The 16,546-nt window shown below is 43.5% G+C and overlaps 1 protein-coding gene and 1 pseudogene across 2 annotated transcripts in view; one reads left to right on the top strand and one right to left on the bottom strand.

Annotated features, from left to right (window-relative positions):
• The window catches only part of PEG3 (paternally expressed 3), a 30,878-nt gene extending 17,907 nt beyond the window's left edge, over positions 1–12,971 (top strand). Inside the window, exons 8-11 of one of the 2 annotated variants that reach the window (XM_025049592.1) lie at positions 2–72; positions 4,010–4,112; positions 4,901–4,993; positions 5,339–12,971. In XM_025049592.1, the coding sequence (XP_024905360.1) occupies positions 2–72; positions 4,010–4,112; positions 4,901–4,993; positions 5,339–9,432 (4,361 nt within the window). In that variant the 3' untranslated portion in view covers positions 9,433–12,971. Of the gene's footprint in view, position 1; positions 73–4,009; positions 4,113–4,900; positions 4,994–5,089 lie in introns of those variants that run through there. The other variant, XM_025049591.1, reaches the window with a different exon arrangement.
• Positions 12,972–13,149: 178 nt separating this feature from the next.
• On the bottom strand, positions 13,150–13,268 carry LOC112483088 (annotated as a pseudogene).
• Between the last annotated feature and the right edge of the window lie 3,278 nt (positions 13,269–16,546).

Below are 16,546 nucleotides of genomic sequence, written 5' to 3' on the forward strand. Positions count from 1 at the left end.
TGGAGAAAACTTTCCATGGAGAGAGGGCACAGACGTAGGGACTGTATGATGGATTATGAGTCGCGATCCCAGGTATGTTCACATTTTCTCTCTGGAAAGGCCATCTTCATGTCATGCCAGAGATGCCTTTCTTTCCCAAGAATGTGGTGTGTTCATTGGTCCCCTGAAATCCCACCTGTGTCAGGTGAGAGCCTCAGTTATTCCTTCAAGGAGCCCAGGCCTGTTCCCAGAGGTGACAAGTGGGTAGGAGTACTGCTACCTGTTTCCTGATTCATCCACATAGTCAGAGGAACTCTTTGCTACTCAGCATTTGTATCACTTCGTAGGTTGGTCATGCCCCAGTAGGCCAAGGAAGCACAGCGATTCTGGAGATGTTTTTGGCCCTCAGAGAGCCAAGAAAGTCATAGGTCCACAGAGCAGACAGCAAGAGAGAGCAAAGACCCTGGAGCTGACATGACAGGAGCTGGTTTTGGAGCTCAGCTCTGCCACCTGCCAGCATTGCAGCCTCAGACCAATTCCTTAACTCAGCTGAACCATCTGTAAAATGGGTGTGGTGATTGCCTCATCAGGATTTCAGTGAGGAGCAGTGAGATTCATATATACGTGTGAAGTGCTTAATAGAGTGTCTGGCACATGGTAGGCATGCCCTCAATGCTAGCAGTGATGGCATTCGTAAAGAAGCAGTGTGCTGGGGAAATTGCTGAAGGGAAAAGGATGTGGGATTTGAGCTGACCTTTAAGGAGGAAGGTAGCTTGTGACAATGCGGTGTGGAAGAGGGCCACAGCCTGGACAGGGCTTGGAAAGGAAGGAAGATCCCAGTGAGCTGAGCGTGCATCTCTTACAGTGAAACACCTGCCCAGGTCAGGCCCTAGAGAGTAAGGCAGTGACCAAGACAGTTAGGATCCCTGTCCTGGAAGCTTTCTGTCTTAGAACAAAGGGCATCACCAGCCGTGCAGTTAGGTCTGCATGTAAATATGACATACTACTATTGATCAATGTGCTCTTAAGGCAAAATTTAAGGTTAGCAAGAAATTGGTAAGGGCTCCTGATTTGGATTTGAAATTAAATGTCTTGCAGGAACACTTGACCTGTGAAGGATGGGGAGCCACTGGCCTGGTAGAGCCTTGGGGCAAGGGGATTCCAGGCATTAGGGAGAGCTTAGGCAAAGGCCCCAAGGCAGGAACTGACAGATGCTGGATAGGCTATGACCCAGGGTCGTAGGGCCAGCTGGCCTGGAAGTGTTGTTGGGCTGGTCATTGGTCTCCATAGCAGAGCAAAGAGCTTAGCTCTGACCCAGTACAGTGAGATGTATTAATAATAGTTGCTGTACTCTAAGGCAGAGTCACAGGATGGAGGGCTTTGGATTCCTCTGGAGGTGACAGGTCCCTACAGTTGTGCAGAAAGGATATGGGTGGAGCTTCTACAGTAGTGGTAACTGATGGGGGAGGGGACATGGAGGTGGGTGGGGTCAGAATAACTCAGGTTCTCTAACCCAAATGTAGGTTATGTCCTCATCCCATCCCAGGGTTTGGCAGCACACCTAGTTTGTCACTAACTTTGATTTCTTATTTGGAAACACAAAGTTGACCAAAATTTTAGGAATCCACACAAAAATATTAATTGTAGGAACATTGTCTTAAACTTAATTTTGAAAAAGAAGCCTCTCTGGCATGCATTTGCCACCTGTGAAGGCGGTTCAGTGGTTTCTGAACATAGCTCTATGAGCCAATGACCAGGTTTTCAATGGTCTGTGGGGAAGTGAGAAGCGCAGGTATCATTTTAGGGTGTTAAACTACTCTAGTGAAATGAAGATGATAGGAGATTGGTGGTTAGATTTTGTATTCTTTGCTTTTTAAATGCCCTTCCTTGCCACTGAGGAGTTGGCACCACATCTGTGTTGTCCAAAAGTCTGGGCACCGCTGACTCCCACTGACTCAGAATGGTAGAAATAGCCATGCACAAAACAGAAAATTCTCATCTTTTAGCATTCGTGTAAATCACTCAATGCTTCATGTTTAGGTCACATGAAAATGAAATTGTGCTAGCACTGTTTTCCGGACAGCGTCTTTTCATGTGGAACTTGAATGTGGCCTGTGCATATTCAGACGCCATTGGGGATTAAAATACAACGTGAACAGCCGCTTTAGAGCCACCCACCAGCAATGGATGGACAGTTTTAAATCAAAGCATCGTTTTTCTTTCATAGGAACAATATGATTCAAAATTTAATGGACATTTATTTTTCTCAGATTAGGCAAATGGAGACGACAATATATGAGAAATTTTCCTCTGCTTTTGCCATTGCCCTTGGGGTCTTTCAACCACCAGAGATGGTGACCCTTCTGACTCCCTCAGCCCCCAAGTTTTTGACCTCATCTGCTCTCTGCCAGCCACCAAGTTAGGAGCTCTGGTTTCCTCCCTCTTGAGAATGCGGCTGCTCTTTCCTCCATCGCAGTAAACCAGTGCTGAGACCTCGGGAACACTGGCCTCACCCGAGCACGGCAGCACTCCTGTCTTCAGAAACGTGCCATCTGAGCACCAAAAATGGTGTGATTTAGCCGTATGGGCAGCAATTGTACCGATTTTGCAGTGCCTCCTGAGCTTTTGTAGCTCATCGTTGTCCTAGAAATTTTCAGCCCTGACCTAGAGTTTCATTTGTGAAGCTCTGTTTAGTGTGGATGGTGCTTTTTGCTGGTGAATTTCTGGATGTTGGCAGCTGCATGAGTGAGGCTTTCCTCCTAAGTCCCAGGGCCGGTGCCTGTTTCTCTTACTAGGAGATGCCGCTCATTGTGCAAACACTATCTTTGTTACATTTCCATGTGGCCGTAATGTCCATATCGCTTCCTGGCAATGGAACTATGAAAACCTTAACGTCTCTATAATATTTCAGAGTAATAGTAGTATACATTTTTTTACATAATTATAATAGTAATACACATTTACATAATTTTTCTTAACATTTAAAGAACATACCACATTGCAGAAAGTTCTCACCCATAATTTGGCAAGACGGGCTAATGCCCTTCTCATTTTACAGATGAACCTAAAGCTCAGAACAGTCTTAGGGTTGCGTGGCTCATAAATGGCGCAGTCCTCCTTTACCCCTTGAGTTTTACTTGGCTCCCAGGCCTGCAGGCTTCCCACAACACCATCCTCAGGCCTGGGCACCGTGCTCTCTAGGATCACAACTCTTCGAAACCAGTAATGTCCCTCCCAGTGCAGCAATGAGAAAAGGTTCTGTGAGATTCTGCACAGAAAACTCTCCTGAGTAATGCAGGGAATTTAAAAATTATTTTGGGGAAAGTACCCATTAAAACAAAAAAAGGCAGCTATAAGAATGAAGGTACTCAGCTTCAAAGTTATTTACTCTTGGCTTATTTGGACCTTCAGCACACTACAAGAGCCCACAGTGTCGCCCTACTGTATAGTGATGGTGTGTGTAGGATGTGGAGGGTGGTCTGGGGAAGGAGGCTTACATCACACTTCCTGACAAGGTGTCAGCTAAAACATGTTTTCTTTCTATTCCCCGCATAAGCCACGTATAGTTGTTATTTAGCCTGTTGAAGCTTTCTCACCAGTTTCCCTCTCTCTGTGTCAGAATCTTATCCACCATCTGATGCCCCACCCAAGGCCCCCTACAAAACCTTCGCTCACTACTCTGTCCTCCATGAACTGTCCCTTCACCAAACTCGTTGAACACTGATTATCTGTACCCTACTTATTGTTTATTATTCTCTAATTGTTTCATGAGTCTTTTCTCTCCAACCAAATTGTAAGCTGCATGAGGGCAAGGAATATGTGTCATACGTCTTTTGGATCTTCCTCAGAGTATAGCGCCAAGGTAGGTACAAAGTAGGTCCCTAGTAAACCTTGGCTTGGATCACTCAGAACCCCAAATGCTGTGACACTTTCTTCATGCCTTTATATGTAGCTCCCATATTGCCAGCATTCTCTCTTTGTATGCCCGTGGGAACAGACTCCATTGAGAGGTCTTTGTTTGCTGTTTTAGGATGCAGTGTCGTACCAGGACGTTGTGGACCTTACTGAGGACAGGAAGCCTCAGAACCCGATTCAGGACAACATGGAGAACTACAGGAAGCTGTTATCACTGGGTAAGCAGCTGTTTCTCCAGTCTTAGGAGCATTTTGTCACCTTACTCTATTCAAGCTGCAGGATACTAGAATCCACGTTAATATAGTTGGATTTTTAAGGGTAATGAGAGGCCTTCGAAAGATTTCAAGCAGAGGAGGAAATGACAAGATTTGTGTTCTTAAGAAATCACTCTGGCTCTGGGTGAAGAATATATTGTGCAGAGTAGGGGAACAGGGAGATGACTGGCACAAGAGTTGATACTTTCTCTAGAGTGCTGACAGTAGAGATTTTAAATACACATTTAGAATGGGATCTGAGCTCCAGTTTGGACACTCCTAGAGGACAGCTAGCTCCAGTCCTAGTAGGCAGGCAGCTCTGCAGGTCTGGCTCTGGGAGGAGAGAGCTGTACCGAGAATGATTGTCAGTCATTCAAGCCTGGAGGAGCTCCAACATGAAGAAAGAAGAGTCAGTGAGTAGGAGGAAAATCATGGAGGCTGGTTCAGAAGAGGATATCTAGATTTAAAGGGTGATTGCAAGAAGGTGAAGACTAAAAAGGATGTGCTGAATTTAGGGACATGCAGAGGTCTTCATACAAATTTGTAGGTGTAATCAGGAGAATAAGTTTAAATTTGGATCAGAACGGGCTAAAGAATGATAGTAAGGAAATGAGACAGCAAAAGAAGACATCCAAAGGATTGGTATGGGCCATTTCATATATAGTAGCCCAGAGAAAGACAGACATGAATTTATGGTGATGTGTCTTGATCTCCAACTTGAGTATGAGCTGTCATGATATTTTTGTGAACAGGGGTTCAGCTTGCTGAAGATGATGGCCACTCCCACATGACACAAGGTCATTCATCGAGGTCAAAGAGAAGTGTCTACCCAAGCACCAGTCGAGGTAAGCACTGGGTGGAGCATACATAGTGGCCACTTTAATCATTGAGATGGGCGCTATGTATACAGATAGTAAGTCCTCACTTAACGTTGTCCATAGGTTCTGCAACTTACGTGAAACGACGTCTAACGAAACCAGTTTTACCGTAGGCTAATTGACGTAAACAGAGTTAACTTTCTACGGGATCTCATCAACACTGAAACAACGTTGAACGAAATGATGTTTTTCAAGGACCTGCTGTATTCACAAACCTTTTACAAATGACATTCACACCACCATCACAGAAGTCCTGTTAGTTTGCACAAGTGTAGGGACTAGGGAGTATTTACATTTGGGGTTTCTTTTCAGGTCTGAAAACTATGCCTGAAACCAAAAAGTCAGCCCATCGGCGGGGAATTTGTGAAGATGAATCTTCCCACGGGGTGATAATGGAAAAATTCATCAAGGATGTTTCGCGTAACCCCAGATCAGGAAGGGCGCGGGAATGTAACGATCGGTCACCGAGGTTCCCCAGAAGGCCAGACCATGATTGGAGAGACATTTCATTCAACAAAAGGGAGTCGGTGATTCAGGAGAGGGGCTATGAAGGGAGTGCCTTTGGGGGAGGCTCTAAGTGTAACCCAAACCTTGTCTCCAGAAAGAGAGTTCTTGAAAGAAAAAGGCGCTATCAATTTGACATAGACGGGCAGGGCTCAATTCACGATCAGAAGGTCTGTCCAAGGAAGAGACCCTTTGAATGTAGTGAGATGAGGAAAGCCACGAGCACGAGCAGCCTTAGTTCCCCATCCTTCACCGTGTCGCAGCCACTTGATTTTGGGGCCATGCCCTACGTGTGTGATGAGTGTGGGAGGGCTTTCAGTGTGATTTCAGAATTCGTCGAACACCAGATCATGCACACTAGGGAGAATCTCTATGAGTATGGTGAGTCCTTTATTCATAGTGTGGCTGTAAGTGAGGTTCAGAAAAGGCAGGCGAGAGGGAAATGCTTTGAATGTAAGGAGTGTGGGGAAACTTTTAACAAGAGTGCTGCTCTTGCCGAGCATCGGAAAATTCACGTGCGGAAGTATCTCACAGAATATAATGAGGACGAGTATGAGGAGCCCTTCATGCCCAGCCCAACCTTTAGTGAGCTTCAGAAAATATACGGAAAAGATAAATTCTATCAATGTAAAGTGTGTAAGGAAACCTTCCTTCATAGTTCTGCCCTGATTGACCACCAGAAAACCCATGGTAGAGACGACAAAGATACTGTGCGTGGGGAGGCTTTTAAACCCAGCCCGCCTCTCAGTGAGCTCCAGAAAATGTACGCTAAAGAGAAAATGTATGAATGTAAGGTATGTAGAGAGACCTTCCACCACAGCTCAGCTCTGAAAGAACATCAGAAGATCCACACTAGAGCAAACCTATTTGAAAGTAAGGGTAAAGTGTGTGAGGAAACCTTTATTCCCAGCCAGTCTCTTAAAAGGCGGCAGAAAAGTTACTCCAAAGAAAAGCTCTACGACTTTAAAGATGGTGGGGTTACCTTTAGGCAAAGCTCAGAGCTCACTGAGCATCAGAAAATTCATTCTCGAAAGAACCTTTATGAAAGCAGAGGGTATGAGAAGTCTGTCATTCGTAGTGTGCCTTGCACTGATTCACAGAAGAGTCATACTATAACAAGACCACCTGAAAATGGGAGCGAGAAGGCGTTCACCATTAGCTCTAACCCTGATGACAACCAGAAGCTCCCCGCTCAAAATGTCTGCGAGAGAAAGCCATATGAGAGGTCTGTTATTCATAGCTTAGCCTTCGCTAAAGCTCAGAGAAGTCATAGCACAGGGGGAACCAATAAACCAAAAGTGATTGCCGAGTCAACCATCCAGAGCTCAAGTGTTGTTGAACATCAGAAAGTCCACACTAGAGAGAATGCTTCAGAAAGAAAGAAATATCAGCGGTCCGTTATCCATAGCTTAGCTGCTTTCAGAGCTCCCAAAAGTCGCAGTGGAAGTGAATTTGAGTGTAGTGAGAGGGGAGAATCTTCCATTTATATCTCAGACCTTCGTGAACAGCAGAAAGCTCCTGCCAGAGAGAATCCTTATGAAGGGTGTGAGAATAACAACTGCAAGGATTCCGTCATACGCAGTGTGGCCCGTGCCGAACCTCAAAAAGGTCTTAACGCAGAGGGAGCCAGTGAGTATAAGAAGGACGGCCAGTCTGTTTCCACTGTAAATGTCCGTGAACATCAGAAGGCTCGTGCTAAGAAGAAAAACATTGAGCGTCGGAACTGTGAGACCTCTGTAATTCATTCCTTACGTTTTGGTGAACCTCAAACATTTCTCCCTAGAGAGAAATTCTATGAATGTCTGGAGTGTGGAGAGTCCTTTGTTCATAGCTCGGACCTCACTGAGCATCAGAAGATTCACGATAGAAAGAAGACTTCTGGAAGTAGAAACTATGAACGATCTGTCATTCGCAGCTTAGCCTCCACTGACCCTCAGACAAGTTACGCTGAACAGTCAGTGAGTTATGTTCAGCAGCCAGCGCAGACAAGCTATAGTCAGCAGCCAGCTCATACAAGCTATAGTCAGCAGCCTGTGCAGATAAGCTACAGTCAACAGCCTGCCCAGACAAGCTACAGTCAGCAGCCTGAGCAGGCAAGCTGCAGTCAGCAGTCTGTGCAGGCAAGCTACAGTCAGCAACCTGCGCAGGCAAGCTACAGTCAGCAGTCAGCATGGGCAAGTTATAATCAGAAGCCAGTGCAGACAAGTCACAAAGTTGTTCAACAGCCAGCACAGACAAGTTATGCTGAACAGCCAGTGGGCCAAGAATGTCAGGAGTGTGGACAATGCTTTGCAACCATTGAAGACCTCAGTGCGCATCAGAAGATCTATGCCCAAGAGGAGTTCCATGGTGGGAAGCAGCTTGGAGACTCTGTGATTCAGGGCGTAGGCCCGGATCGGCCTGAGCATGATGAGCCTGAGCAAGACAAGCTAGAGGAGCAAGATGAGCAGGGTGATCCTGAGGACACGATCTATGGGTGCAAGGACTGTGGGCTCGGCTTCGCGGATCGCGCAGACCTTAAGGACCACCAGAAAGTTCATGGCAGAGAGTATCTCATTGACACTCGTGAGTACACACAATCTGTCATTCACACCCATTCCGTGAGTGAGTATCAGAGAGATTATACCGGTGAGCAGCTCTACGAGTGCCCAGCATGTGGGGAGTGTTTTGTTCACAGCTCATTCCTCTTTGAGCATCAGAAAGTCCATGAGCAAGATCAGTTTTATGGCCATAGGAGGTATGATGAGCCTTTTGTGCAACCTTTGGTCATTAACCCCCAGAGGCCTCGTGCCCCACAAAAGAACCCTTCTACAGGGTTGTTCCTTCAGTGTCACGTATGTGGACAAGATTTTATTCATGGCTCTGTCCTTAATGACCATATGACGGTTCATACTGGAGGAAATTCACCTGAGCAGGGCCAGGGCAGTGGCAATGCCGTCAGCCCAGGTTTGGCCCTCACCGAGTTACAGAGAAGTCAGGCCGAAGAGAAACACTACGAATGTGAAACCTGCGGAGAATCCTTCCTTAGTCAGTCAGACCTTAAGGATCACATGAGAATTCATGAGAAAGATGAGCCCTATGATTATGGGGCTGCCTTTGTTCACACTTCATTTCTTACTGAGCCCCCCAAAAGAGATTCATCATTCTTTGAGTGCAAGGACTGTGGGAAATCCTTTATTCATAACACTGTTCTCACTAAACATCAGAAGTTTCATGTTGAAGAAGAGGAAGCAGCAGCCCAGGAAGTTGAAGCCAGTGTCCTTGTTCCAAGAGAAGTTCTCCGGATCCAGGGGTCAAATGTAGAAGCTGCGGAACCGGAGGTAGAGGCCACAGAGCCAGAAGTGGAGGCTGCAGAGCCGGAAGTGGAGGCTGCTGAGCCCAATGGAGAGGCTGAAGGGCCAGATGGGGAGGCTGCAGAGCCAAATGGGGAGGCCGAACAGCCCAATGGGGAGGCTGAACAGCCCAATGGGGATGCTGATGAGCCGGATGGTGCAGGGATTGAAGACCCCGAAGAAAGAGCTGAAGAGCCAGCAGGAAAGGCTGAAGAGCCTGAGGGTGACACTGATGAGCCAGACGGTGCAGGGATTGAAGATCCAGAAGAAGAAGGTGATGATCAAGAGATTCAGGTTGAAGAACCATATTATGACTGCAGGGAGTGTGGAGAAACCTTCGCTTCCAACTCGGCCTATGGTGAGCACCTGAAAACCCATGCCAGGGTGATAATATTTGAGCCTGGAAGTATCTATGGGGAAAGCTCACACTACACTGAGCATGCCAGCACCAGCACCAGTGCTAGTGACAATGATAGGGCCGACGACAAGTATTTCAAATGTGACGTCTGCGGGCAGCTCTTTGGGGATCGCCTGTCCCTCGCTAGACACCAGAATACCCATACTGGCTGAGAAGACAGTGTAAAGGTTGGATAGCCCCTTTACCTAGAACTTTACCCTTATTTTCTAAACCACAGAGAAATGAAGCAACCCATAATATCAGAAGGAAACCTCTGGTGTGGGCACACCTGACTTTTAACATCAGACAACTCAGACTGTAAAGAAACTGAAGGCAGAGATCCCTTTGGTCCCTTAGCTCTCCCCACATCAAATGCCAGTGTGTGCATGGGAAAGCTGTAGCACAGAGCTTACGTTTCACTTGAATAATCAGATTGAGGGAAGATCCTAAGAGATTCTGAGACTATGGAAATTGCCCCACCCAATTCTTAAGTGATTCTTCTGTAATCTACATATAATGTTTTCTGAGATGTATGTAAAATAGCAAATCATAGCAAAACAGTAAATCACGAAAACTTGGACTTCATTTCGTATACAAATAGTTTACTATGCAGAGGTACTTGACCTGGTACTCTGATTTTTTTTTTTCGAGGAGGAGGAAGAGCAGCAAATTAGAATATATTTGTAAGCATCTTAGATCCTGAGCAAGATTAATTGTGTATTACTTTAACCCCATCAGTATCTTTCTGAATAATTGTGTACTATTCCTTATTCTTAAATAGTCTCATAAAGATGTAGGCATGAGAGAGGAAATGTCTTTTGCTCTTGGCTGTTTGGAAAAAAAAGAAGTGTTTTGAGCTTCCTTTTCAGCCATTCTGTCTACACCAACACTTTAGAACCTAATGCTGTATAAGCTTTTACAATATGTGGATTGACCTTTGTGACCCAATATGATCATTTGCAACACTACCTTGCAGTGATTCTCATGCAAAAATATTACAAGTTTTGTTCTTTTTTTTTTAACTAACTTAATGTGTGTTGAATAGTGATTTACAAAGAAAAGCTGACACTTTTCTTTGTAAATCTTCTTTACCTTTTAAAGAGTGGGTTGCAACCATCACTAGCTCACAGGAGTGCCTAATGAAGGTTGAGAACCATCGGGAAAGGCTCTCATGTTGTAAATAAGAATGCAGGCTAACAACTTTCATCACTTCCTTTGTGCGCTTCCTGCCTTGTGACAAGTAGCAATGTGGCTTCGTTAGTATGTATTGCCACAAGTCAGTTTGCACCCTTGGTGCCCAGGAGCTAGTATCTTTAGAGCTTTCTGTCGCTGAACTTAATTCTCCTTCACCTGTCTGACCCTGAACCCCATGTTTAAGTTGCATTTTTAAAAATTTAAAGTCTTTACGGTCAACCCAAGCTTAACATGGACTCAGGTTCCCCGGCAGCCTTAATTTGTTTTGTTACCGTATGTTTCTTCTTCTTTCAGCTCTCCTGAGTATTTCTGAGCTATCCATTAGTGTCGTGTTTGTCTGATCGCATCAATTTCCCACTTAATCACAAGTTGACCTCATGGCTTGAGGTTTCCTGTGGCTTATTTTGTGGACCACCTGTGCTCCTTTGCTCCCCCTTCCCTCGCATAATGACTATTAAGATATTTTTTGGCTTTGAGTTGGCTGGCAAAAAAAATTAAAAAATTTTAAAAACGCTTAAAAAGTATATCTGTGGAAGAAGTGAGCAAGAGATAAGAGCAGACAGTTTGGGCAAGCAGAATTAAAATACCTGCTGAAGGAATGTGTGTAGATCGCTCTGTCCTAGATCCGCATAGTTAGGGCTTAAGGTGAGCACATCAGGGCTGCTGAGAGTGCCAGGGTATGGGGAGGCAGGAGGAGAAGAGCATGAAGCAGAAACAAGTAAGCCAAAGAAAGGAGTCTTGACACGTCACCAGATCTAGGAGGGTGAGGAAGCAGACAGGAAACATCAGAAACAGATTGGAAATCCCAGGTGGTGAGAATGAATCGAGCAGGACGTCCTGGGCAGTTTAGAAGAAGGGGCCATTTCGATGGCATGATGTAGATGAGGGCCAGCTGCATAAACCAGAAGTTGGAATGGACATCTAGAAAAATGGGGGCAATGGAGCATTACATCAGAGAAGGACCCTTGAGATGGGAGCCATTGCTGACATCTTTGGGGTGAACTTGGGTTCATTCCTGTTGGCAGTATTACTTGGTCGAACTTTTTCAGAAAATAACTTGCCAAATGTCAGGGTGTCCATTCCAACCTTGTGATAATGAAAAATTAGGAACAACTTAAATGCCAAACAATGGGAGAAAGATTAAGTGAACGAATCTGTGGACTCTTATGCAGCTGTTTAAAAATGATAATCATGGAGAGTTATTTAGCAACATGGAAATATATTTACAGAATATTAAGTAGAAAAAGCAGGACACAGAATTATATTTATACTACAATTAATAACTTTTAAAATATATGCTTATAGTTAAAAGCTGTTGTGTTGTAGGCTTATAGTTGAGCAGTATTTTTTAAATTCTTCAATGTTTTTTATGGTAGTGTTACTAAAAAGTTTATAATCACGTTTTCATTGTGAAATAATTTGAACTCATTATCAGACATTTGGAAAATACAGAAAAGTGGAGGAAAAAGAAACTTATATTCCCACCATCCAAAGACAGATACTCCAGCATATTGTTTATTCTCGTTTCTGTGCACAAGTTTATGATTATAACTGTGTCAAAATGTGTATTCGAAATAGCTGTTACATTGTCTTTGTGGAATTATGGTTAAACACTTTTATCTTAAAGTTTTCAAATGTTCTTTATAATAGTGTTCTTATAACAAAGTTTATTATGTTCGTTTCCATCACAACCATAATACATACCCAGAGGAGGAATTAGAAAATACAGTAAAGTAGAAAAGGAAAAAAATGACCCATATTCCCAACACCCAACAACTGCTGTTAACATCTTGATCTGTTTCCTCCATCTTGTTTCAGGACACAAGCTTGTTAGATTATGACAGTGTTGAATATGTCTGCATAAAGTCTAAAGTGAAAAAAATATGGAAATTAATTAAAATAGTGTTGTCATTGTGGGATTATGGTTAAATATTTTGTCTCAAATTTCTTGAATGATCTTTGGTGTTTTGGTATTAAATCTTATGTATATTTTCATTGCAAATATAGTACATACTCATGGCAAACTTTGGGAAATTCAGTAAAGTGGAAGAAAAGAAACTCACCCATATTCCCAACACCTAACAATAATTCCTGTTAACATCTCTAATCTGTACACCAGTCTGTGATTATTAGGGTGTTAATGATAAGTATGCATAGAGTCAAAGATGGGAAGAAATATGGAAAACAGTTAAGAGATAGTTGTGTGGTTGTTGTACGGTTATGGTTAAATATTTTGTCTTGATTTCCTTGAATGATCTTTAGCACAGTGTTTTGGTAATTCACCTTTATTACGTGTATTTCCATTATAAACACAGAACGTATTCATTGTAGAAACTTTGAAGTTGCAGAAATGTAGACGAGAAGCTCACCCATATTTTCACCATCCAAAGACTGTGGTTAACATCTTGATATATTTTTTCATCTTGTTTCTGTGCACAAGTTTTTGGTTTGTTAATATGGTTGTGGTCGTTCTATCTATCTGTAATAGTGTCAACAATAAAAATAAAGTTAAAAATAAGATAGTCTCTTTTGTCCATTTTAAGTGTTTGGGATTATTAAATATAGCTTTTTGTTGTTAAAATTATAAATCCAAAAATCTGCCTTCCTAGGCCTTTAAGTTTGGCTTACAAATCTTATTTCATGTTTAAGTATCGCACATTTCAAAATTATTTTCAAGGGATTTTTTTTTTTTTTAACGCCTACAGCACCTAGTACTCCTAGGTGGTCTACCATCCAAGTACTAAGCAGGCCCAACCCTGCTTAGCTTTTAACATCTGACAAGATCAGGCACATTCAGGGTAGTACGGTTGTAGACCCTCCAAGGGATCTTTTAATAACTATGATTCTACATTTTTAACTGCACTTAGAAAATTAAAACATATGTTCTAATATTGTTTTTAAACTTGATAGTAACCACAAATATTTTAGTTACTTGGGTCGGTCAGCATTTTTTAATTTTAATCTTAAAATATGAGATTCTCTCAAGAACGATCACTTAACATAAAAGGGTTAATAATATGGTTTAGAATTTCTTTAAAGTTTGTATTCCTAAATCTTCTCTGATGTTAAAAGGTTTTTATCCTCAGAGGAGTCATTTCCCATTTTTTAACCTTATCACACCACCGGAAACATTCCAGGTAATTTGGCAGGCTATTGTCCCAGATAAATTGAGAGGAAATTTTTAAACATGCTGCTAATTCCATCACAACCAGAGATTTTCAGCCATGTTGCTAAATGGATCACTGTTGGCCACTGCTCTGGGTGGCACTATGCCCAATATGAGACTGTCGTATCCCCGACTCCATGACACAAAGGAGATGTTTACATACTCGACATCCTTCTAATCCCCTGCAAATCACATGATTGAACTCCAAAGATTGAAAAGTGTACTTTTCATTGACTCTTGTTCTTTGCATATTCTCAGAACTTAACTTTCATTCACATTAAATTGAAAGCCTGTTGAATTTTGGTTCTCTTGTAGTGTATGACTCTTTGATCACAACTTTGACAGTCCCATGATAAAGGGGCATCAGTGTAGGTTAGGATGAGAGGGTCAGTTATTTAAGATTGATTTCCTGAGGAATATATCATGGAAGGAAATTAGAGGAAGGGGATGAAGGGAAGGCCACATGGAGTTGCCTCACCAACACTTACACTCTTGGGAATTCCTTCACCAGCACCTAAGTTGTCAGGGGTAACCACTCCTAGGCCACCGTGTGTGCTCCATGAGATTTGACCCCTCTCTGACCTCCACTAATTGGTGTTCATGGATTCCCAGTATCCCATCAGACTGAGGCTGCATGTGGTGCTATTCGGGCTCCCTGAGCAGACAGACACACAGACATTCACTGACAGCAATGACTATTGTCCCTGCTGCACAGAGGACTAGAGCTGTTCCGGTAACTTGTCCTTGAGGTCTAAGTCTTTAGCTGTGCCTTTGAGTCTCAGAGCCACCCAATATCGTTCCAGTCTACTACTAGTTTGCTTTACTTGGCCTAAGTTCATTATGTACAACTCTGCAAGAACCCTGATACAGAAGTTGATGCCAGAGAATGGGTTGGAGAAAACCCAGAGGGAAATGTGAGGTACTTGGAATTCAATATTGGGTCTTGGGATAGGTAACTGGAAGACCAAGGCAAGCGGCAGTAAAATACCCAATTATTGAGTGTGGTCAGTCATCTGTAGTCATTTTCCTGGACCAAAGGGCTTTCTAGCTGCTGTCAGAGACAAACCCAAAGACTAAGATGATAGAAGATATCTACAAACATCTCAGGTCACGGGTTAAGTGGCTAAATCCCTAGCTTTGTCTTATTCGTAATGTGAAAAGTTCGGGCAGTCCTAGGGAAGTGGGATCCTGGCGATCAGAATGATGGTACTGAGGAGATTTGGAAAGATTGAGACCTGAGGTTCTAAAGAATGGGTTGGGGATGTGTCCCAACATAATTGCTTCTTCACTTTATACCATTGGAATACTCATTTCACCACTTCCCTCCCACACAAGAGAAAGTTGAGGGCGGTGCCGGCAAGAGGGGCAGTGGTTGAAAGGCTTTCTGATCTCTGTGGCGATTGTGGGGAAGCCACTTATAGGAAGCATGGCTGAAGTCCTGGGGGTTCTGATATAGATTCTTGGATGTGATACCCCCAAAAATGATTTATAGAGCAATATATAAAAGTCTAGATCTGAAAGAGGGCCACCATAGGGCCATTATACTAGAGTCACAACCTCCTTGAATCAGTTTGTCAAGAGGCCACTTAAAGGAGAGTCCAGAGACCCTTGAGGAAGGACCTTGCTGTATATAACACTTCTGCCTTCCACCACACCTTCTGCAAAGGAGCCTGCAGCCTTTTACATAGATATTCCATTTGCTGGTAAACTTTTCAAGCACTAGTGTATGTTGCATCTAAACAAACACTGAATCTTGGGGACCAGAACTTTGCAAGGTAAAAAGCAATTAAGATATAACATGCTGTCTGCAGGCAAGCCAGCTCCCCCGAACTGGGCTTTGCATCTTCTAGCTACATTGTCCAAATTCTTCACCCCTCCCCTGGGAAGGCATGAGTGAGAAGGAAGCCAAGACTGGTAGTGTATCCACCTTCCACCAGCCAGACATCTGGGGGCAGGTTGATCACACCAAGCTCCTTTCATCATAGGGCAGTATCTCATCTTCAATGGAACATAAACGTGTCCTGGATGTAGAATTTTATTTCCCTCCCCACCAGCCTCTTCTCAGTGTCTGGGAGCTTACTGCATGCTTCATATGCCACTGTGTACCATTTGTAGCAGTTATCACAACAATGCTTCATAACAAGCAAAACCTCAAAGACACAATAAATTTTATTTCTCATATATCTAGGATCGGCTGAAGAATGGCTAGGTGGCTCTGCTTCTCTTGGCTAGGCTTGTTCACGTGTCAAGATTGGCTGGCTGTCAGCTGTTGCAGGCTGGGGGTGGATGAGAGACATCTACATGTCTTTCATCCTCTTCAGACTAGTGGACCACCTCCTTTGGTGGCGGCAAGAGTGCAAGAAAGGGAACACGTGAAAATATACAAGGCCTCTCGAGGCCTAGACTTGGAACTAGTATGCTGTCACTTTTACCTCATTCTTTTGGCCAAAGCAAGTCACCTAGGATGGGGAATGTACTCTGCCTTTAGAAAAAGAATTCTAAAGCCAGACGACAAAGTGTAGTCTTTAGTGTTTATTTTACAGCAAGCCATTATAGAGACAGCAAGCACCCCAAACAGTGAGAGTGACCCCACCTTGCTCCTTCCCTGGGAACTGCAGTCAGCATGTCAGCATCAAGCTACCATAGCTTTAAAATGTGTCCTTCAGCATCAGTGCTTTATCTTGATTTATTGTGTGTGTCCATTAGTAAGATGTGTCCCAACATAATTGCTTCTTCACTTTATACCATTTCGGCTTAAAAAAGGTTTCATTGGAACACTCTACTTTCAGATGGCAGGAAAACTTGCACTAACAAACTGAACGCAACAGCTAATGTCATACTCAAAAGTGAAAAGCTGAAAGTTTTTCCTTTGTCAGGAACGAAACCAGGACACCCACTTTCTCTCTCTCTCTCTCTCTCTCTCTCTC

This window comes from Pteropus alecto, unplaced genomic scaffold (assembly GCF_000325575.1).
Source record: "Pteropus alecto unplaced genomic scaffold, ASM32557v1 scaffold326, whole genome shotgun sequence".
NCBI lineage: Eukaryota > Metazoa > Chordata > Mammalia > Chiroptera > Pteropodidae > Pteropus > Pteropus alecto.